Consider the following 23,950-nt stretch of genomic DNA (forward strand, 5'->3'; position numbering starts at 1 on the left):
AGTTTCCTACATCTTTTCCATTTTAGAAATCATGATGTTAACAACAAATAAGATTCCCATTTGTACAGTACTTTTGGAAAATCCAACAATGCCAAAAGAAGGATAATAGTGAGGCGAAAAACATAAGAGCTACAGTCAAAAGACAAACTGGTGCTCACTTTGGCAGCACATAAGCTAAAATTGAAAGATTACCATGGCCCCTGTACAAGGATGACATGCAAATTCATGAAGCATTCCATATATATATTTTTTTAAAGGCAAACTGGTTTTCTATCAGCTCCTGAACATATTCTTAATCTTGCTCTGACCAAGCCTTTCTGTTAAGTGAGGAAGAAAAAGATTACTCCAGCTGGCTAAAGACTCAATCCCTTCCTCTGAGTCCCACTACAAAAATAATATACTCTTTCTATTCTGAATGGGGCCACCATACACAGAGCTAACAGACCAATTGCTGACATAAGACACATTAAATGTTACGGTTTCTTTTGACATTAAAAAAACTAAAATGGCAACCAGCTAGTGTGACTCAGTGGCTGGGTGTCAACATATGAGTCAGATGGTCATGATTTGATTCCTGGTCAGGGCACATGCCCGGGTTTCAGGCTCAATCCCGTTGGGGGTGTGCAGGAGGCAGCCAATCAATGATTCTCTCTCGTCATTGATGTTTCTATCTCTCTCCCTCTCCCTTCCTCTCTGAAATTAATAAAAAATATATTAAAAACAAAATAAAGTAAAAAAACTGTAAGATGAATCTATAGCACTAGAGCATTACACAGGGTAGGACAAAAGCACGTTTATAGTTATGAGTATGCAAAACACAGTTTATTCTTGTACTATTAGATATTGTATGATTTTCCATATGAACTAAAAACTTATATTTGCCCAACCCTGTAAATAATATCGAGAGACATTGGCGTCAAGAGAGGTCTTGGTTCAAGTTCCAGCTCTGCCACTTACTATATAATCTTTTTTTTTCTTTTTTAAATATATTTTTATTGATTTCAGAGGGAGGGAGGGAGAGAAGGAGAGAGAGAGAGAGAGAGAGAGAGAGAGAGAGAGAGAGAGAGAGAGAGAGAGAGACATCAATGATGAGAATCATTGATCAGCTGCCTCTTGCACATCCCCTACTGGGGATCGAGCCCACAACCTGGGCATCGAGCCCACAACCTGGGTATGTGCCCCTGACCAGAATCAAACCTGGGACCCTTCAGTCCACAGGCTGACACTCTATCCACTGAGCCAAACTGGCTAGGGCTATATAATCTTAAATGAGATTTCCTTATCTATAAAACAGTAGTTGTAATGGTAATTTCCTTATATGGTTTTTATGAGGATTAATTGGATTCAGCACACAAAAGCTGATCGCATTGCTTGATATACATAATTGCTTAATAACTGTTATTAACATCTGAATTATTATTAACTTGCCATCTGCCCCAACCAATTATCATAGGTAGTGAAATTTTGGAAGCTTTAAATTTTATCAACCTGTCACATGGCATAGTAAATGTCAACTGATTCAGATAAAATGGATAAAATGCAGTACACATCCATATTTTTTTTATGATTAAATAATGCATTCTAAGAGGTCCTCTGGTTTTTCTACACCCAGAAAGGGTCTCAGTAATATCATTTTTATTTTAATGAAGACATTGCTAGAAGAATATTTCCAGGCAGTAGACACTAGGGAGAAAAAGGTATGTTTCTGAAATGCCCAATCTCTCTGAATCGTATATAGCTTCATTTCTATTTTCCTCTTCCAAGATCCTTACTATTTTACTTAGGGTAAAAATTTGGTAGTTGTCTGGGCTATAATATGACAGTAGCATAAGGAATACAAAAGCAGGCAGTTCTTGATGGAAAAAGTAAATATCTCCCTAAGAACTGAACTCTTCTTAGTACACAATTCATAATTTGTTATTGTGTGAAAGTTCTTATCTCTAGGTCCATGACTCTGAATTCGTTTTACCACCTTAAAAATACTGTTTTTTTATTTGAGTGAGGGAGAGAAGGAAGGATTGAAGGAGGGAAGGAGAGAGATCAATTTGTTGTTCTGCCTTTTTTTGCATTCATTGGTTGTTTCTTGTATGTATCCTGACCAGGGATTAAACCCACAACCTTGGAGTATTGGGACAGCACTCTAAGCAACTGAGCTACCCGCTACCCAGCCAGGGCTTACATGACACTGAAATTTCAGTTTAGATTCATGTGAGCACTTTTCAGGAAGTGGGTACAAAGATTTTTATTTTTTTTAACCAAATTCTCATGCAAACAAACAAGCTACAGAGACAGGAAAAAGAACAGGGGAAACATTTATTGTGCTAGATCAATCGTTATATAATAGCAGTTTAAAAAATTTTTAAAGATACAGATTGTTTTGGCAAAGTAAAAGATGCCTATCCTCAACAAATGATGCTTACCATACAAATAAAAAAGCAACCCTGCTGAGATATAAAAATGATACTATCTGTTAATGAAAACTCTAAAAGAGTAAAAATTCATATCCAAAACAAGAGACCAGTGTTCTACAAAGGACTAGCCCTCACAAACCATCTGGAGTGCTCTCATGCACTACACTAAAAAAACAGACATGCAGAGATTCCACTGTATGAATTAACAAGGCATTCTTTGTATGTAACCTTCTGAAAACAGCTTTGTTAGTCACTATCTGTGGCTTTAATAGTATTGTGTGTGTTTTGGGGGGAAAGCGGAGAGGTGGGCTGTGTTGTTTTGTTTATTTTGGGTTTCTTCCTTTAAGTATGAAGAGTAAAATAATGGCAATGAATAAGAATACGGAAGGGTAAACCACATGCTAGAATAAACACAGAGACTCCCTCAAAATCCCTTTACTACTACAAATGATTTGAAAGATTATGGTTAAAATCCAATTATGAAAATCCAAACTTATTTTATTTTAGTGGATCTACTACATAACTAGATCATATTCTAAACTAGGCTGTCAAATATAAAACAAAGATAACTGTAGCAAGTATTAAAGTAAATATAAATGAATTGGGCACAGAAGGAGAAAATAGAAACATGATGCAGTTACCTTCTCACTCAGCTTTCTTTTCCTTCTCTGTTAAATTCCTGGGCCTTTTAGGGGGAAGAAGCAGTTTGGGAATTACAGTTTATAAAATAAGGAGGCTGCCCAGCTGGTGTGACTCAGTGGTTGAGCGTTGACCTATGAACCAGGAAGTCATGATTTGATTCCCGATCAGGAGACATGACCACGTTTCGGGCTCGTTCCCAAATGTGGGGCATGTAGGAGGCAGCCGATCAATGGTTCTCTCTCATCATTGATGTTTCTCTCTCTCTCTCTCCCTTACTCTCTGAAATCAATAAAAATGTTTAATAAAATAAGGAGGCTTACCTATTGAGAGAACAACAAAAAACCAACAACAAACCATTTCCTTCCCATTTCACACTTCCATACCAAAACACACAATCCAGCGTTTCTTTAGTTTCTTGTGTAAATTTTTCATTTTAAAGAAATTTAATCCATCACCTATTTATTCAATAATACACTAGTACTATGTGTTATTTAAATAACTTATTGTTCTTAAAAACTGATATAGTAGCCCTGGCTGGTGTGATTCGGTTGGGAGTCAGCCCTAGCGCTGAAAGATTGCCAGTTCCATTCCTGTCAGGATAAATGCCCAGGTTGCAGGCTCCATCCCCAGTAGAGGGTGTGCAGGAAGCAGCTGATCTATGTCTTGCTCTCACATCAATGTTTCTTTCTCTCTCTCTGTCCTCACAAAAACCCATTTTAAAAAAACAACTGATATAGTAGTGATTTTTAACTATTCAGCCTGAAATCATTAACTGGGTCTAATCTTATAAATGCTATTTCTAATTAAGGTATGTTTATGATTACTATTTTCCCAAAGTACTCAAAACACATTATCATTATACTAGAGGCCTGGTGTACAAAAATTTGTGCACTGGGGGGGGGGGTCCCCTCAGCCCGGCCTGTGCCCTCTCGCAGTCTGGGACCCCTTGGGGGATGACCACCTGCTGGCTTAGGCCCGCTCCCCAGGGGATGTCTACTTGCCAGTGGGGAGCAGGCCTAAGCTGCAGTCAGACATCCTTAGCACTGCTGAGGAGGCAGGAGAGGCTCCCACCACCACTGCAGTACTGGCAACCTGTGGCTGAGCAGAGCTCCCCCTGTGGGAGTGCACTGACCACCAGGGGGCAGCTCCTGCACTGAGTGTCTGCCCCCTGGTGGTCAGTGTGTGTCATAGTGACCAGTCATTCCCAGTCATTTTGCTGTTAGGGTCAATTTGCATATTACCCTTTTATTATATAGGATAGGAGCCAACCTGAATGAAACAAAAGATTAAACTCCCTTTAGATTATAGACATTTCCTATTTCAAGCAATGTTATAACAAATGCTATGCTTTTCTCTCTGGACACCTACTCTTTAAAAATTATTTTTTATTGACTAAAGTATAACTTATGTACACAATTTTTAAATATATACTTCAATGGATTTTTTACATATGCTAACATCCAATTAACCACCACTCAGATCAAAGATACAGACATTTCTATCACTCCAAAATATTTTTTCATGCTCCTTCCCAGTCAATGCTCCCCCCTTCCACAATAGATATCACTATTCTGATTTATATCACTATAGTTTAGTACTGCATATTTTTTATCTTCATTAAAAATGAACTCATATAGTGTCTATTCTTTTATGTCTGGCTTCTGTTACTTACAATGTATTTTTGAGATCATCCGAGTTGCATTTATTAATAGTTCATTTTTTATTGCTGTGTAGTATTCCTGTTTACACATGTACCAGTTTATAGACACTTGGGTTGTTTCCAATGTTTAGCTACTATGAATAAAACTGCTGTGAGCATACATGTTTTGGGTGAATATATGCACTCATTTCTCTCATGTGTGTATCAAAGAGTGGAATCACTAGGTCACAGGGTAAGTATATGCTTATCCTTACTAGATACTGCCAGTTTTCCAGAGTGGTTGAATCAATTTACACTCTTAGCAGCAATGATTAAGAGTTATCTATATCCTTTTCAACTCTTGGAATTGTCGGTCTTCTTAATTTTAAACATTCTGGTGGATGTGCAATGGTATCTCCTTAATTTTAATTGGCATTTCTCTGATGAGTGATGATGACCCTTTTTCATATGCCTAGTGGCAATTTGGATTCGCTCTTTTGTGAAGTATGTGTTCAAATCTTTTGCTCATACTAGCGTTATCAGGTGATCACTTCCTAAGTTATATAAATGTGTAGTCACTATGTTGTACACTATGTCAACTGTAACAAAAAATATAGGGAGAGACAGGATTTAAACAGAGATCTCTCCATCACCATGCACTACTTCCTATCATGACATATTTGCAAAAAATTCAGCACCTAGAAAGTACTCAATATAATGAATGCCCTGGCTGAGGAGCTCAGTTGATTAGAGCATTGTCCTACATGCCAGATTGCAGATTCCATCCACTGTCAGGGCACATTCAAGAAGCAACCAATGAATGCATAAATGGGTTGGACAACAAATTGATGTCTCTCTCTAACCCCCCCCCCTTCTCTAAAAGAAAAATTTTTTAAATTACCTTTACTAGTTCTAAGTGGCTCACAATAAGACCAGACACAACAAAAACCATAAACCAATTAAAATAAAGCTAAAAAAAAATAAAAAAAACACAACCAAAAAAAACGGGAAAGGAAGGTGAAGTGGCAATGAGGAGAAGAACTATTAACAATGGCAAAATCCTGGGCTAAAAGAAGCCACTGAAATTTAGTTATCAGCTTCTTCGCAAAGTACTTTTGTCTTAAAGTCATAAAAACAAAAACAAAGGACCGGCTCAAACCCATCAAGTTTCTAGATGTGGACAATGTGAAATTTGCCACAGTCTAAATAAAGAAACTTAAATGTGGAGACCTGATTTAGAAGAAATTGGCAATGATGCACTTTCTTTTTCTTTTAAGTCTTTTTTAAAAATACATTTTTATTCATTTTAGAGAGGGAGAGGGACAGAGAGAAACATCAATGATGAGAGAGAACCATTGATCAGCTGCATCCTGCACGCTCCCCACTGGGGACCGAGCCGCAGCCAGGCATGTGCCCTTGACCGGAATGGAACCGTGACCTCCCGGTGCCGATAGCTCCACGCTCGGCCACGGAGCCACGCCTCAACACCACAAGGAGCGGCCACTGAAGCCGTCTGACAGCTGGAGAAACTGGGACACACAGAGGTGACGCAACCCGAGTCACCGGCGAACAGAAGCCCCTGTCTCACTTAACTTCTTTCATGTTTTCTGGTAACGACTTCCTTTCATCCTGTCACTAGCAAAACAAGCTAACTTTTCTGTTTTCATCGCTGAGTAGGAAATTTGAATGAAACAAAGACCCCCTTCCCCTCTCAACAGAGTTGTTTCAAGAAGGAACACAGCCCTGACCGGTTTGGCTCGGTGGATAGAGCGTCGGCCTGGGGACTCAAGGGTCCCAGGTTCGGTTCTGGTCAAGGGCATGTACCTGGGTTGTGGGCACATCCCCAGTCGGGGGTGTGCAGGAGGCAGCTGATCGATGTTTCTAATTCTCTATCCCTCGCCCTTCCTCTCTATCAAAAATCATATATATATATATATATATATATATATATATATATATATATGGAAGGAACACATGCCCACGGCTAGCCCCTTTTAAGGCAAGCTCCTTCCCTCCCCCCAGATTCTCTAGCTGATATATTCTCTTCCCTCTGCGATTCCCTCGAGATGGTCAGTTACTTCTCCCCAACCGAAGGAGACACTTTCACGCTGTCTTCCCCCCAAGAATCACTCGGAAATAGGTTAGCTCTTCCCTCCGCCCCGCTTTCCTGATGAGAGCAGCTCCCGGGCCTCCCCTTCGTCCTCGGGGTCCAGAGGAGCCGAAACACCAGCAGCGGCCTCGGTTGCCAGCCCCCGGCCCCGGGGTCCTCGCCTCCCCGCCGCTTCCTCCCGCCCCAGCCCTCCCCCCAGCGCCGGCCGCTCGTGCTCACCTCGGCCCCTGACAGGAAGGGGTGCGAGGGCCCTGTGATCGTCAGGTAATTGTCATTTCCTCCGGGAAACTGGAAACCAAAAGAAAGCCGCGGGGATAAGTTAGGGAGGAAGGGAGTTCGCTCGGAGTGACGGGTTCCGACCCCGACGTTCAGACCAACACTCCCCCAACCCCGCGCTCTCTGCGGTCCCGTCAACTGTCTCTCCGCCCGGCTTCCCGCCTCCGCTCCAACCCGGCCAGCCGCGCTCTCTCTCGCCAGCCTTCGCAGCGCTCGTTCCTACCTCCATCTTCACACAACGGTTACCACCGTCTCGGTCCCCTCACATCGTCCCCGCCGCCCCCGCCGGACCCGCGACCGCCGTCACTTCCGCAAGGACGCGCGTCGCTCTCCGCCGATTGGCAGGCGCGCCGGCTGCTGCGACTCCCGCCGGGAAGGCCCCGCGGACGGAGAGACTTGCTACCGCCCCCTGGCGCTTGGAGGAATTATGGCAGGAGGTGTGTTAGAGGCGTCCCGGGAGGCGGCGCCTGAGGACGACCGTGGCTCCCACCCAGAGAGGATTTCTGGGGAGAGCCATAGAGACGCGATCGGGACTAGAGGGGCCGGAGATGGGCGGATTGAGTGGCTAGAGAGGCCGGAGGCAAGTGGCTGTTGAAATCGGGCGGACCCGGAATCCAGAGGAAACAGGACCATGACTTATGCTTATCTCTTCAAATACATAATCATCGGGGACACAGGTAACCGGCGGGCGACTGCCCTCCTGGCTGGGGCGGGGATCCCCAGCTCCCAAATCAGGTCGTGGGGGCGGGGCTCAGTGGGCTGGGCGGTTAAGGTGAGAGCGGGCGGGGGCGGGGCGGGGCAGGGCGGCGGGGCGGGGCGGGGCTCGGGGTCTCCTTTCCCGGTTCCCAGTCCCCAGGCCCCGGCACCCGGACTCGGGGCTGCTCCCCGGCCGCGCGAAGGCTAGGCTGTGCGTCCTCCTCCCTTAGGTGTGGGGAAGTCATGTCTCCTCCTGCAGTTCACAGACAAACGGTTCCAGCCTGTCCACGACCTCACCATAGGTAAGTGCCTGTGCCTGTCCCGGAGCAGAGAGTGAAACCCGACGAGCTAAAGAGGAAAGTGAGCCGCCGTCAGGGTGGGAAGTAAAACGTTAGCTTTCCCTCCTTTTAAATTAGTCCAAAGTTATATTACATGAAGAGTGACCGATCAAACGCCGTAAATGGGGAATAGTGGAATGGGGGGGTACATCATTGAAAGGTAACTTTAGAAGTGAGCGTGAGGTATGAATTAGTTGCTGTAGGATTTGATTTTTTCTTCCCTAAACGCAATCTGAATATTTATGGAAAATCGCCCGAAAGCATAATTTACAAACTCGCTCTGCCGGAAATTACGGGTAGCTTCACGTAGGTTTTGTAAAGTAATTACCAATGTGTAGTCTTTTTGTGTGTTGGAGAGGAAGAAGCAAAGGGAAGAGCCATCCCAGACTTAAAAGGCAGCTGACACTAATAATTTATAAAGAAAGGAGTATGGTAGGTTTCCAAAAAAACGCACTGGTGATCCTGGAAGGTATAAACATCTTCCACACATTTGGGATAAGGCATGGCCTGCTGGGGCCTTAGTATTCCCGTCCCCATAATCTCCCTAACTTCACCCCAGACAAAGAAATGTATAAAACTAGCCTTCCTGCCATGCAAATGCAGTTTCTGAATCAAATCCCTGACTCCCATTCTTACCATATTGCCACCTCCAAGCCCCAGGTTATGGAAATCTGTAGCTACTACTGCTTCCAAAGAGCTTACCCAGAGCCAAATACCTAATGTGGTTACAAAAGGACTTAGAGAATTAGCAAAAACAGGAAAATATTTTCGGAAATGAATATTAAGTGGACACTCACACCATGATAGGTGCTAATGATGCAGTGCCTACCAAGGCAAACTTTGCCCTTAAGTAGCTTACAATCTTCCAGTGTAGGAGGTGGAGCTGGGAGTAGATACCGTCTAGTGACATGTAAATTCCTATTGCAAAGGGGAAGGAGAGACTGTCACCTCTCTCAGGAAAGGCTGGGAATTGAAGAATGAGCAAGAGTTAGCTAGGCAAAGGGCTTGTAGAGATGAGGTTGAAAAGTGATCAGGGCAAGAGGGAATAATAACGTGCAAAGGCTCAGGAATGATGGAGACCTGGCTACCTTTGGAAAAGTGAAAGTAGTTTAACATGGTTGGAGCATAGAGTTTGCAGTGAAGAGTGGTAAAAATGAAAGGCAAAGAATAAATTAGGGACCAAGTTTTGAAATACCCCGAGTAATAGGAGGAAATGACAAGTTTTTTGGTTTTTTTAAAAATATACTTTATTGATTTTTTTTTACAGAGAGGAAGGGAGAGGGATAGAGAGTTAGAAACATTGATCAGCTGCCTCCTACACACTCCCTACTGGGGATGTGCCTGCAACCAAGGTACATGCCCTTGACCGGAATCCAACCTGGGACCCTTGAGTCCACAGGCCTACGCTCTATCCATTGAGCCAAACTGGTTAGGGCGGAAATGACAAGTTTTAAATCTGAAGAATGATGTGATCAATCATGTTTTCCCCAGAGTCCATTACAGGCTCTGTTTCTTTCCTCAGTACCAAGATGAATTCAGTCTTCCGTACCAAGATAAACAAGACAGTTGGATAGAAAACATAGGCAAAATACAAGCATCTCTGAGTTTCTAAATAGAGAAAGTTGCATAAAAGGAGATGAAGTTTTGTGTTTGTTTTTTAACCTTCCCCATTGAAATTCCATTCCTATTTTCCAGAAAGGGGGGGAAAAAATAGGGACATTTTTCAGTAGCTATCACTATTCTTTATTTTTAAAATTATTATTATTTTTAAAGTTTTATTTCAGAGGGGAAAGGAGAGGGAGAGAGAGATAGAAATATCTGTGATGAGAGAGAATCATTGATCAGCCTCCTGCAAGCCTCCCACTGGGGATGGAGCCCACCACCTAGGCATGTGCTCTGACCTCTTTGTTCATAGATTGACACTCAACCACTGAGCAACACTGGCTGGGCTGTTTTTAAGTTTTGTCTTGACGTTACCTTGAAAGAAGATAGATGCCAGGAAAACCAGAACCTTTATTCAGACTGTCAGTTTCCATACTCCTATGAGGAAAGCTGTTTTCTATTGAACTCTTGAGAATTTTTGGAGGTCTGAAATGTATCATTCTTAAGAACCTATTTCTTAGGTAGGCTCTTTTGTCAAACAAAAAATTCTGGAATTGCAAAAATAGAAATAATTGTTTTATATAGAGGACTAAAGAATGACTTTGAGAAAAATGCTAGGAAATATTTCAGAATTTTTAGAAGTTTTTTTTAAAAAGTTACAAAATTAGCCCAAACCGGTTTGGCTCAGTGGATAGAGCGTCGGCCTGTGGACTGAAGGGTCCCAGGTTCGATTCCGGTCAAGGGCATGTACCTTGATTGCGGGCACATCCCCAGTAGGGTGTGTGCAGGAGGCAGCTGATCGATGTTTCTCTCTCATCGATGTTTCTAACTCTCCCTCTACCTTCCTCTCTGTAAAATATCAATAAAATATATATTTTTAAAAAATTACAAAATTAAACATTACCTAATCAATCTTAAACATGAAGTAATATTGCTAAAAATGTATTCACCTTTTCTACTTTGTTTTGTCCTCATATCTGTTCTTTGGTTACATTTCTGAGGTTATTATCACCTAGAACAGTTTTTAATTTTAGAAATGAAACTTCAAGAAACACAAATTAATTGGAGCAAACAGGCTGTGATAATGGGTTTAGTGGCACGGAGGGCAAAGTCATTAGCATATTGAAGAAAAGAGGAACTTCTCACTTACCATGGCTGTTCATGAGAATCACATTCTTTCTCTTGGTCTTCACTGACAGGTGTGGAGTTTGGGGCCCGTATGGTCAACATTGATGGAAAACAAATCAAACTGCAAATCTGGGATACGGTGAGAGAGGACAAAATAACACTGAAGGCCGATGAGCATGGGATGGGCTTTGTGGGTGGGGCTAATGGGGAAGAATGAAATCAAAGAGCTAGGGAAGCTTTCACTTCCCTCTGTTACAGTTACAAGTCCTGAATGCCATATTTTTAATTTTTTGTTTTAAATTACCCAAGTAATATATATGTTTGTTCTAGTAAAAATAAAAGCCAACCATATAAGGGTACAGAATCAGAAGTAAATGTCACATAAAGCTCTCTCCTTCCCAATGTTGGTTTTTTACTTTGCCAGAGTAAACCATTATTAATGATTCACACTTTTCCTCTGTATTTAAATACAGAAATAGAAACATAAACAAATATATGGTAGTGGTTTTATTTTGTTTTTAGAATTGTGACAAAGTAGACTTGCTTTGTGACTTGGGTTTTTGTTTTATAAACAATCTCTAAGTTGTGCAGATTTTTCCATGTTGATACATATAGATCTACCTCACTTCTTATAATCACTACATACAATCATAGAATGTCTGTACCATCATTAATTTAACCATTGCCCATGATGGAAATTTAGGTGGTTACCAAAATTGCAACGTTTCATTGTTTATTCTTATTTACTACATCTATATTCAGATATTTGAGGATTTCTGTGGTATACCTGCCCAGAAATGGAAATTCTGGGTAAGGGTTATGCATATTTTAAAATTTGACAAATGTTATCCTGCCAAAATTTAGTTGACTTCGTGTAATTTTATCCAGGTAAATTGCTTTCATATACATTATCTCATTTGGTTTGTACTTTTATTTTCCCTAAGAAAAATAATATTCTAGTCTCTATTTTAAGTTAAAGGGAGCTAGCACATAGTTCCTAATATTTAGCTAAAATCTCTATTTTTATTTACTTAACTAGAGGCCCAGTGCACAGTGGGGTTCCTCAGCCCGGCCTGCAGCATCTCCAATCTAGGACCCCTCGGGAGATGTCTGACTGCCAGTTTAGGCCCGACTGCCAGTTTAGGCGGCATTCCTCTCACAGTCCAGGACTGCTGGCTCCTAACTGCTCACCTGCGTGCCTGCCTGATCTCCTCTAACTGCCTCTGCCTGCTGGCCTGATACCCCTAAGTGCTCCCCTGCTGACTCTCCTCTGCTGGCCTGATCGCCCCTAATTGCCTGCTTCGCCCCCGTCACCATGGCTTTGTCCAGAAGATGTCCGGTCTAATTAGCATATTAGCTGAGCCAAACCAGCTAGGGCCATATTACTTTTTATCTTTCTTCATCCTTTATCTATATTTGCCCAAATAACCATGCTAACTGAAGAGGCATTGTACTATAGCTAATATAAAATATTAATTAAATAATCCCAAATTAATTTGTATTTTATTTTGGAATGCACTTTGGTTCTTAGGAAATGAGCGTATCTGACTTTGTAGGAATTTATGCTTCCAAGTATATGTCTTGAAAGTACAATATGCTTCCACTTGGAAGAAATTAGAAAACTTAATTCTCTTTATCAGACCTCCATCTTAGCCTTTGCTGTTTCAGATTTTTTACTTGGATGGGCAAATACCTCAGACTGATGCAGACCAGCCCAACTTGAACCAGTCTTTCTAGCTTATTAGCTCACAAACTTTGATTCATAAACTGGGCTGAGACGAAGTGATTTTATTTCATTTATTTATTTAAACATATTTTTATTGATTTCAGAGAGGAAGGGAGAGGGAAAGAGAGATAGAAACGTCAATGATGAGAGAGAATCATTGATTAGCTGCCTCCTGCACATCCTCTACTGGGGATTGAGCCCACAACCTGGGCATGTGCCCTTGACTGGAATCATACCTAGGGCCCTTCAGTCTGCAGGCCAAAGCTCTATCCACTGAGCCAAAGTGGCTAGGGTGTGATTTGATTTTAAAAGACATATTCTGATGACCCACTGTAAGTATTTTCAGCTGCTAAAGTTAAATGCTACCATATAATTCAACCATCATGTGGGTCTCCCTCAAACTTTCCCTGTTAGTTCCTACTAGGCCACAGGATAGGAGGGCCTTTCAACAATAGAGGAGAAAAAGTCAGTAAGAGATAAAAGCAAAACAGGAATAAATTTAAGACAAAACTATTAGGGCCCCAGGCCAGAGTGGGCTTAGATGGTTGAGCATCATCCTATGCACTGAAAGGTTGCCGGTTTGATTCCCAGTCAGGGCACATGCCCAGGTTGCGGGTTTGTTTCCCAGTTGGGGTCTGACTGACTTTCTTTCTCTCTTTCTTTCTTTCTTTCTTTCTTTCTTTCTTTCTTTCTTTCTTTCTTTCTTTCTCCCTTTCTTTCTTTCTCTTTCTCTCTCTTTCTCTCTCTCTTTACCTATCTCTCTCTGTCTCTCTCCCCCTTCCTCTTTCTAAAAAATCAATACAAACATATTTTAAAAAACTGTTAGAGAATAAAGCGTTGAGTTCTTGGAAGGAAAACATGTGTTTTAAATCTTAAATTATTACTAATATTACCAACAAATTCTTTAGAATTATTTTTGGATTCTAATGTTCTAACAGGTATGCAACTCAACAAAACATTTGAATGATTCTTATTGGAAAGAGATTTAGTGTTGTTGGAAAAGTAACCTTACAATTAGTGTACTGGAATTCTCTTCTCATCTTCAAACCCGGGTTTAGATTATATGATGTCATGACCAAGAGAACAAACTTTTGTGCTAGGAAGTATTATGATACTAAGTTTAAGCTATAGATTCAGCATTTATAAACTTTATAAATTTTGGCCAGCTACTGAACTTATCGCTTTGAACCTTATTTTTTCCATTTGTGGTATTACTGGCATCATATTGTCATTCTACTATGAGAAAGTCATTTCTTTTCCCATGTCCAATTTTAGTTTTTTCATCTTTAAAATATGAATAGTAGCCTTCCGTCCCAAGCTTTAATTTTTTAAAATTTATTTATTGATTTGAGAGAGAGAGAAACATCGATTTGTTGTTCCACTTATTTATGCAATCATTGTTTGACTCTTGTATGTACCCTGACCAGAGATGGAACCCGCAACCTTGGAGTATCAAGATGACGCTCTGATCAACAGCTATCTTGTCAGGGCACCCAATCTTCATGTAGGAATATGAGATTAATTGATTTCAAGAATGTGAAAACTCTACTAATATTATAGATTCAATTATTTTTTTATTCATACTATTATTTAAAAGATGCTTTTGTTTCCTATAAGGAGGGGGGGAAATCCCATCAGGAAAACAAAAGTACCCATTATGTGGAGGCATTAACAAATTACTCATTTATAAATAAAACTTAGTATCTTGACTCTAACTGGAAATTAGAGTGTGAACAGTTGAATTTTTTTTTTTTTTTTTTTTTTTAAGGAAAACTCTGTTCTGGGCCCTGGGCTTCTTTCCCTGTTCAAGTGCTTTGTATCTGACTAATTTTCTGTATTGATTCATTGAAATGAAACTTTCATTTGACAGGGTATTAGCATTTTAAGATAATTTTTTTTTAAAATATATTTTATTGATTTTTTACAGAGAGGAAGGGAGAGAGATAGAGAGTTAGAAACATCGATGAGAGAGAATCATCGATCAGCTGCCTCCCGCACATCTCCCACTGGGCATGTGCCCGCAACCCAGGTACACGCCCTTGACCGGAATCGAACCTGGGACCTCTCAGTCCGCAGGCCGACGCTCTATCCACCGAGCCAAACCGGTTTCGGCGATAATTTTTCTTTTTATAGGTAAAGGAACAGAAACAGAAAAGAAAGGTTAATGTGATGTGTTCAATATCATGTTTGGATTGACAGTACATGTACTGAGTTTCTAGTCCTAGTTCTAGTTATTCTAGTGGATATTGGTAAATGTCTTTGGTTGTCACATTGACTGTGGGGTGTAACTGGCATTTAGTGCCTAGAAACCAGAATGTTAGTCAACAATTTGATAGGTGGTCTCACAGGAATAATTGACCCATTTGAAATATCAATTGCATTCCCTTTGAAAAATATTGGTTTTCTCCGTGGGCAGTCATGTTTCCTTTCACTAATTCCCTTTTCTTATAGGAATTTTTTAAACTATTAAGCATGTGATCAAGTCAGTTCTCTGGAAATAACCTTGCTTTGTTGGGATTTTTTTTGTTGGCATGTTGGTGGGAAAGGCTGGGCAAGAATCCTTCCGTTCTATCACCCGTTCCTACTACAGGGGAGCAGCTGGAGCACTGCTTGTGTACGACATTACAAGGTGAGTCAGATCTCTTTGTTCTCAAAATTGGAATGCTAAAGAGGAATGGCATCTTAATATTTTTCTTTACACATCTATCTTTTCTCCTTCTCATACATTGGAATTTCTTTGGCATTTTGAAATGGGCCTTAGACCCACTTTCTAAACTTTTCTACTATAGGCGTGAAACCTTCAACCACCTGACCTCATGGTTAGAGGATGCCCGGCAGCACTCTAGTTCCAACATGGTTATCATGCTGATTGGGAATAAGTGGTAAGTTTTAATTTGAATAAATAATAAATACCAACAGTCATCTGGGTACTCTATGGACATTGAATCACTTGGTCCCCAAACTTTTTTAGTTTATGATGCTCTTAGTATCTCAGTAAAGAAAAATTATTGTGGTAAAATATATATAACATAAAATTTACAGTTTTACTCATTTTTAAGTATACAGTTCTGTGGCATTAAGTTTGTACATGTTGTCCTATAACCATCACTACCATGCATGCATCTCCAAACTTTTTTATCATCTCAAACTGAAACTCTGTTCCCATAAAACACTAACTCCACATTCTTCATCCGACTAGCCCCAGCAAATACCATTCTACTTTCTGTCTTTATGAGTTTGACTACTCTGGGCATCTAATATAAGCAGAATTGAATCTTATAGTATTTGTCCTTTTGTAACTGTGGCTTATTTATTTATTTTTATTGAGTTTTAGAGAGAGAGGCAGGGGAAGAGAGAGAGAGAAACATTGATTTGTTGGTCTATCCATTTATACATTCATTTGTTGTTTCTTGTATGTGCCCTGACCAGGAATCAAACCCCCAACCTTGGTGTATCGGGAAGATGCTCCCATCAACTGAGCTACTCAGCCAGGGCTGACTGTGGCTTATTTCATTTAGCATAGTGTCCTCTAGATGCATCTATTTTTCCTTTCTTTTTTAAAAAAACGTTTATTTACTTTTTCCATCACTGTTTATCCCCTCTCTGCCCTCTTCTACCTCCACCACCCCTCCTTCCGTTTTTAAGGCTGAATAGTATTCCATCGAAAGTATTTACCACATTTTGTTTATCTATTCATCCATTGATAGATACTTGGGTTGCTTATACCTTTTGGCTTTTGTAAATAATGCTACAGTCAACATGGGTTTATAAATATCTGTTTGGGTCCCTGGTTTTTATTATTTTGGGTGTATACCCAGAAATGGAATTGCTGATCTCATGGTAATTCTGCATTTACATTTTTGAGGTACTGCCATACTGTTTTCTATAATGGCTATACCATTTGACATTTCTACCAGCAGTATATAAGGGTTTGAGTTTCTTTGCATCTTCCTCAACACTTATTATTCTCAGTAAATTTTCTATGACACCCATAAACCAAAAGAAATACCTAGCAGTTTTGTTATTAAATGGTTAGATCTAAACAAAATAACAAGTATTTTTGTTATGACAACTTAATAACTGAGAAAACATACGCAGTGCCTTAAGGTGCTAACACAGAAGGGTAAAAAGTAAGTCTTGATAAAACCCAGAGAAGAGATGGTAAAACTCCTCTTTGGAATCTGTCTGGAGTCACAGCTGGGAAAGGAAAAAAAAAAAAGAAAGAAATGAAAAACATAAATTAAAAGAAAGCCATTTTTAAGTAACCATAATTACTTATTAATGACCTGTAGGGCCTTGCTGGGCACTGCCTAGCTTCTCAAACCTTGGGATCAAGATGGACACTCACTCCCACTTCTTGTTCCAAATTGATTTTTGCACAGTACTTGCTTTTTATTACAGCAGCTGTCAAAACCTTTTTACGAAGAGATGAAGATATTAAACGGCATCTATTCTGATCTAATGTTGACTCTGTGAACTATCTTTAGCTTGTAATTCACACAGTGTTCTTATATTGAATGTTGCTGTATTTCCCACAAACGTTTGAAGTATCCTGTGGCACCCTTCTGAGTTTGTAGTAGTCCCGAGGTTGCACCATTTGAGAATTGGCCACAGACTAATTGTACTCATTTATTGGGTCATTCAGTTTTATGGAAAACCTACTATGTCCTAAACACTGTTCCAGACCTTGAATGTACAAGGTTAAAAAAAACCCCAAAAACAACAAAACTCATGCCCCTGCTCCTATGGAGTTTAGAGGGGACACAGATATTAAATATAAATTATCTGTGTCTAATTACAAATTATGACAAATGCAATGAAGGGAAAAAAGGACTGCTATAAAAGAGTAACGAGCTGGTTTTTTTTTATTAAGAGTAATATTTAAGTTGGAATATGAAGGATGGGTAAGAGTTCAGTGGGCAAAGACTTAAAAACAACAGCAATAAAACAGCCCTGGCCGGGTAGCTCAGTTGTTTGGATCATCATCCTGTATACCAAAAGATTGCAGGTTCCAATCCTGGTCAGGTCACATACCTGGGTTTCAGGTTCAATCCCCTGGGTTTATACAGGATGCAAGCAATCTACATTTCTTTCTCACATTGATATTTCTCTTTCTCTCTCTGTCTCTCTCCACTTCCTCTCTCTCTAATCAATTAAAACACACACACACCACAAACATATCCTCGGTTGAGGATTTGAAAAAAACAACCCAAGCCCAGCCAGTGTTGCTCAGTGGTTGCGCGTTGGTCCATGAACCAGGAGGTCACAGTTTGATTCCCCATCAGGGCATATGCTCAGGTTGCAGGCTTGATCCCTAGTAGGAGGTGTGCAGGAGGCAGCTGATAGATGTTTTTCATCGTTGTTTCTATCTCTCTCCCTCTCCCTTCCTCTCTCTGAAACCAATAAGAACATTTTCAAAACTTAAAAACACCTCCCCCCCGCCCCAAGATATTAGAGAGGGAGAACAAAGTGTATGAAAGCCTCAACTGGAACAAGCTGTGCAAATTATGGTATTGAAAGAAACCTGGTGTGGTTGGACTGAATCAAGGGGGAATGGTATCAGATGAGGTTCAGGGACCAGATCTAGTAGCATTTACAGGCCTTAGTAAGGAGTTTTGATTTTATTATAAACACAATGGGAAGCATTTAAGCAGAGAAGTGACTTGATCAAATTTTAAAAGGTCTCTCTGGAGGGGAGCAAGGGTTGAAGTGGGATCCCAGTTGCAGTACTCTGAGTGAGAGAGAATGGTGGGTTGGAGTAGGGCAGCGATGGCGAACCTGTTGAGCTCAGCGTGTCAGCATTTTGAAAACCCTAACTTAACTCTGGTGCCGTGTCACATATAGAAATTTTTTGATATTTGCAACCATAGTAAAACAAAGACTTATATTTTTGATATTTATTTTATATATTTAAATGCCATTTAACAAAGAAAAATCAACCAAAAAAATGAGTTCACGTGTCACAGGTTCGCCATCACTGGAGTAGGGTGATAATGATGGAGAGAAAGAGAAAAGAATTTTAAGGTATGTTTTGGGAGCACCTCACTGTGGGGTGGATTGGGTATTTGGAGTGAAGGAGGGAAAGGTGTTAATAAAGGTATCTTGGTTTTTGCCTTGTGCCATTTACTGAAATGTGGAAGCCTGCCACAGAAGCAGGTTGGGAGGAAAATATCAAGTTCCATTTTGATGTAAGTTTGAAGTTCCTTTTACACATCAGAGTGGAAATGAAGAACAGGCAAACGGACAAACAGATCTGGAGCTTAGAGGAGCATCTGGACTAGAACAACAGCTTCTGAGTGTTGACATTTAGATGGATAGTTCTCCCTGGTCTGTATACAGCTGATGAACAATAAATATACATTTTGTACATTTGTTGTTCTTTAATGGACTTACTCCTTGATTTTTTTTTTTTTCATGGTTGAAATACTAGAAGCCTCCCAAATGTAAATTTCTAATTTGAAAAGTAAAAAAACAGCCTATCCTTACCTTATTTTACAGCCTTTTATTCTGTCTTTCCTAAAGTTTTTCCGTGTGACTCTCCATTCCCTTTCTAAGTCTTTTGCTCTATTCCTCTGCCCCATATTACCCAATTTTGTAATTTTTTCTGAATCCTTCATTTACCTGATGGCAAGCTGCTATTGTACATGTTAATAATGAAACTAGTGAGAGTTAAGGCACCTGTGTTCTTATTCCTGGTTTTCTCTCTTATGAATTGCTTCCAGTGAAGGAGGAAGACACTCATTACAATGGGATGGGACATCTATGACTTTCCTCCTTTCTGACAACTGGAATTTCCCATTCATCTTCTTTGCTTTGCATTCACTGGATCTTATCTGAAAAAAAAACACGGGGTATAAGCCTCGAGCAACTATGAGCTTGTCTAACCATTTATAAACACTATTCTCTAATAGAGTAAGATATTCTCAACCATGCAGCAGCCGACCTGGATCTGAAGAATATTTTCCAAGATACCACAGAAATGAGTAACCCTGTAAACATCACATAGGATCTGTATTCCTTATGGGTTAACTAACCATTGAAACAGTTACGGGATTCTTTTAGAACGAGGGTTTCTTCTTTCATTTGGATCTCATTTTCGTTTTCTCCCCAATTAATCTCTTGTAGTGACTTAGAGTCCCGCAGGGATGTGAAGAGAGAAGAAGGGGAGGCCTTTGCTCGGGAGCATGGACTTATATTCATGGAAACTTCAGCCAAAACAGCCTGCAATGTTGAAGAGGTACTATTTGGAAAAAAGTAGGGAAAGCATTTCAGAGATTACATCGTATCTTTGTCCTTTTATTCAGAGACATGGGTAAAGAATGTTATGTAGTGAAAGTGTCTTCTTAAGGGAATCACCCCATTTCTTTACCTTGATTTCTAAGGTTTTACTTTTGCTTTGGGTAACATTAATTGTAAGCTTGGATTAGTCAGCACTGTTACTTGTAAATTACTTTAGTTGGAAGGTCTCATGGGTTCTACTGTAGTCATTCCTCAGCCTGGTGTTGACTGTATCAATTAAGAGAGCCTGTTTGCCAACCTAGGAACATCTTGGATCAGTACCAAAATACCATATAATTCTTTTTTTCTTTTTAAAACTACTCACAATGGCTTTTACAGGGTCTGTGAGGGACCTTCTACATTTTTACTCTGTTCTTCTAATGGTTCCTAATCCACTTTATTTTTTAATCCTCATCCGAGGATATTTTTTCCATTGATTTTTAGAGAGAGTGGAAGGGAGAGGGAGAAACACTGATTGGTTGCCTCCTGCATGCCCCTGACCAGGGCTGGGAGCCTACAACTGAGTTAGGTGCCCTTGATCGGAATCGAACCCAGGACTCTTCAGTCCACAAGCCGATGCTCTATCCACTGAGCCAAACTGCTAGGGCTCTAATTCACTTTAGAAATTCAAATAGGAATACTCTTTGTATTCTCTTTTCCTTATTTCTCTACCTAATCTGGAGCCTAATAATATAATTTATGTCTCCTTTAGGCCTTCATTAACACAGCCAAAGAAATATATAGGAAGATCCAGCAGGGTTTATTTGATGTCCACAATGAGGTGAGCAAGGGTGGGGCTGACAATTAAATTTGCTTTGTCTTAAATGCTACAATAAGCTCCTTAGAATGTAAGCATCCACTAACATTATACTAGTTGAAGCTATGCCAACTCATACTTATTTTTTATGTAGGTGCACGAAGACCTGTCATTATTTTCTGTTTTTGTTTTTGTTTTTTCTCAAATCTGAGACCCTAGAATGCTTCAAGTGATTTTATTAGTTGGTGATCTAAAAAGCTTATACAGTATGAGAGGTTTTCTTCTCAACCTCATTTCTTCACTATTTCAGTGCTTGAGAGAGGTGTAATACTTAATTGCTCAGCAGGACTATTATATAAAGCAAGTTTTGGGGCAAAACATAAAAGAATTATATGCTTATATACTACTTCTACTCTTTTGCCTGCTCCTACTCTTTCCTAATCACATCCTGATTCTGCACATAGCTGTGAATCTTAAGTATAACAGTCATCTTAAAAAGGGGCACAAAAGCCATTTCTAGTCATCTAATAGTATAACTAGCCACATCTAGTCATCTAATATTTGTAACACAGATGGCCATCTCATCTTCACTGTCTCAGATTGTTGTTCTACAACAGTCTGGTTAGGGCACATGGCTACTTGCCAAGGTGATATCTGCTTCTAGAAAGTGTAATTAATAATTTCTCCTTTTATCCCCTTCCTTTCTCCCGTTTACTTGAGCATTTGAGGTGGGCACTACTGCTTCTTTTCTTTTGCAGGCAAATGGCATCAAGATCGGTCCTCAACAATGTATTTCAACATCAGTGGCACCTATCGCCTCCCAGCGGAACTCTGGTGACATAGAGTCTAACTCTGGCTGCTGCTGAATGTCTGGCCTGGACTCTTTTTTCTCCTTCCTGGAACAGCTTCAGATCAATAGGTTTACAGAGGTCTTCATAACTTTGGCTGAGAAAAGCCTCTTTTCAAGGTGTGATGTTTTGCCTTTCCACTTAAAGACCGGGGAGAATTTGAGCCCTTACTGACCTGTCCCTTCTTCGGGGACGTGAGCATTCCTTATAGATTAGGGCTCTTCTTATACCCTAATTTTATTTCTAAAATGTTAGTATCAAAGTTGATTGTCATGGCAATTAAAAAATAAATTATTTTAGAAGTATACATAATCTACTCCCCACCAGGAATCAGTAACATGGGTCTGGGACATTCTGCTTGAGCACTTGAGATTACTGGGATCTGGCTAGCCTTTGGATGATAGATCCTCAGTCTTTGAATTTCATTGTTTTTCCACCTGTCACTTCATAAGAGTTCTTGCAGAAGGCTGCAAGAGTTCTTGAGCTGCTGAAGAATGCTGAATACTTCTCTACCACCTTATTGCTAGTCTTAGAGTAACTACAAAACTTTTGAGAGCAGTGGAATTGCTCCTGGACCTGTGGCCACTTATTACCTAAAGAAAACATCTTTCCCTGTTTGTTTGTTTTAGGGACCAGAACTAACATTGCAGTATCTTTCACCAAATAGACCCCTACTGTTTCATCATACTTAATGAGACCTATTGAGACTTTTTACTCTAATCAAGCTATTCTGCTTACTTACTGGACATGACATATTCCACTTCTATGCCTTTGCACATGCCCTATATAGTCAAAGTCCAAAACTTTTTCCTTCAGAAAGTCTTCTTTGACTGACCTAGGGATTCTAAGCAATTATTGACACAGTACCCCTTAGCTTTCATATGTTGTTTATTCATATGTATATTTATTTGTATTTATGTTGCTTTATAAATATGTTTTATAGTTGTTTTGTGTGTGGAATCTGTCTCCCCACATAGGATGTAAGCTCCTTGAGAGCAGGGACCACGTTATCCCTGTACTTTGTGAAGCACTCCCTCCACCATTCCTTCACAGTGCCTAGTGCTATTTATGTGATCATTGAATTTAACTGACATACTTACAGGCTCAGAGGAAACAAAAGGCCTTAGAGTCATCTCCTTGTAACTCTATCTCAATCTCTTCCATCTGCTTACCCTGGATTCTGTATTGCTCTTCTCCCTCTCCTCTCTTTCCCTTCTTAGCTCTTTGCTTCCCTTCCATGCAGCGTAAAGTTGCCTGCTCCTAAGCAGTCAAATAAGTGGGTATTGCAGCAGCCATTCTTCTTTTCTTTTTTCCATTCTCCTTTTCAAGAGCATATACTACTATCTTAGCCAAATTTGCCTTGCTTCCCTCTTCATTCAGCTTTCCGGGTCAGTTGCTGTATCTTTTTGCCTTGCTGTCCCATTCTATTCCACAGCACTGAGTCTCGTGAATTTTTCTAATTTTTTTGTTGTTGGTGGTGAACTGCTTCATTATTAAATATATATGCATGTATCCAAGCTGCTCATATTTCATGTGTCATTTCTGATTTATCTCAAGCATAAGTAGATACTCTCCTAGGAAATTCTATCAAAGATATTGGAGGAGGTACTTCTTGAGATACATTCATGCCATAGAGGGTTCTGCCCCCAGTTAACACTGCACCACAGGAAGTTGAGAGACATTTGGGATATTGCTTTGGTTATGCTTTTGTTTTTTTAAATATGACCTCATTCCAAAAAGGATTTGAGGCTGTTGAATTTGGGGTTAGCCTGCACCTTCACACGAGGGACAAAACTAAAGTAAATATAACTATTGTTTTGGTACAGTTTTTCTTTATCAACCAAAAAATATTTAGTGTTTGTAGGCATTGATCAAAGAGCATTCTGCCTGGAGCAGCTGCTTTCAGAGCCATTAAAGCGTACCATTTGGATGTTTTGGAGCATATCTTTTTAACCCAAAAATCCTATATCCAGTTCTGTTATCCAAATCATTCATAACCTTCTATACTTGGGTATTTCACCAATTGTAAGATAAACAGGAGAAACATTTCTGGACAAATTCATGACTTGTGTTGATCATTGCCAATGCTCTGAGTGGAATGGTCATGAATTACCATAGAAAATGGTTCTCCCATCCATGCCCTAGCCGGTTTGGCTCAGTGAATAGAGCATCAGCCTGCGGACTAAAGGGCCTCAGGGTCATTTCCAGTCAACGACACATGCCCAAGTTGCAGGCTCGATCCCCAGTGGGGGGCATGCAGGAGGCAGCCAATCAATCATTGATGTTTCTATCTCTTCCTCTCCCTTTCTGAAATCAATAAAAATACATATTAAAAAAAAGAAAATGGATCTTCCACCCCTGATGAAGAATGGTAGCTATGTGATAATATGGGTGTTGATTGGTTTTTGAAGGCCAGCACCATTGGAAACCATATTATTTATAGCAGTCTAGATCTTACTATTGTAGATCATTGCAGACAGCAGTAATTAGACCAGGCAC

The 23,950-nt window shown here is 40.2% G+C and overlaps 2 protein-coding genes, 1 non-coding gene and 1 pseudogene across 6 annotated transcripts in view; 3 read left to right on the forward strand and 1 right to left on the reverse strand.

The window, feature by feature from the left end:
* Positions 1-7,458, reverse strand: part of TOX4 (TOX high mobility group box family member 4) — a 15,744-nt gene extending 8,286 nt beyond the window's left edge. For 2 of the 3 annotated variants that reach the window (XM_036356279.1, XM_036356272.1), the window contains exons 1-2: positions 7,302-7,458; positions 7,022-7,090 (exon numbers count right to left, since the gene is read on the reverse strand). In XM_036356279.1, coding sequence (XP_036212172.1) covers positions 7,022-7,090; positions 7,302-7,307 — 75 coding nt within the window. In that variant the 5' untranslated portion in view covers positions 7,308-7,458. Of the gene's footprint in view, positions 1-3,052; positions 3,097-7,021; positions 7,091-7,301 lie in introns of all 3 variants that reach the window. The other variant, XM_036356288.1, reaches the window with a different exon arrangement.
* Positions 151-245, forward strand: LOC118661452 (annotated as a pseudogene).
* Positions 7,459-7,571: 113 nt separating the features above from the next.
* On the forward strand, positions 7,572-22,968 carry RAB2B (RAB2B, member RAS oncogene family). 2 transcript variants are annotated; one of them, XM_036356325.1, is made up of 8 exons: positions 7,572-7,755; positions 8,005-8,076; positions 10,914-10,981; positions 15,115-15,197; positions 15,358-15,450; positions 19,694-19,805; positions 20,559-20,627; positions 21,362-22,968. In XM_036356325.1, exons 1-8 carry the CDS (start codon positions 7,710-7,712, stop codon positions 21,467-21,469), a joined length of 651 nt encoding a protein of 216 aa, XP_036212218.1. In that variant the 5' UTR covers positions 7,572-7,709; the 3' UTR covers positions 21,470-22,968. The 2 variants fall into 2 exon arrangements, with proteins under 2 accessions (XP_036212218.1, XP_036212226.1); XM_036356333.1 differs by lacking the exon at positions 7,572-7,755 and adding an exon at positions 13,996-14,072 and having other exon boundaries at positions 7,895-8,076.
* Positions 16,645-16,767, forward strand: LOC118662228. The gene has a single exon (XR_004969643.1). It is a non-coding gene; the product is annotated as a small nucleolar RNA SNORA26 (small nucleolar RNA).
* Positions 22,969-23,950: the final 982 nt, after the last annotated feature.

The sequence above is a fragment of the Myotis myotis genome, unplaced genomic scaffold (genome assembly GCF_014108235.1).
Source record: "Myotis myotis isolate mMyoMyo1 unplaced genomic scaffold, mMyoMyo1.p scaffold_m19_p_1, whole genome shotgun sequence".
Classification (NCBI taxonomy): Eukaryota; Metazoa; Chordata; class Mammalia; order Chiroptera; family Vespertilionidae; genus Myotis; species Myotis myotis.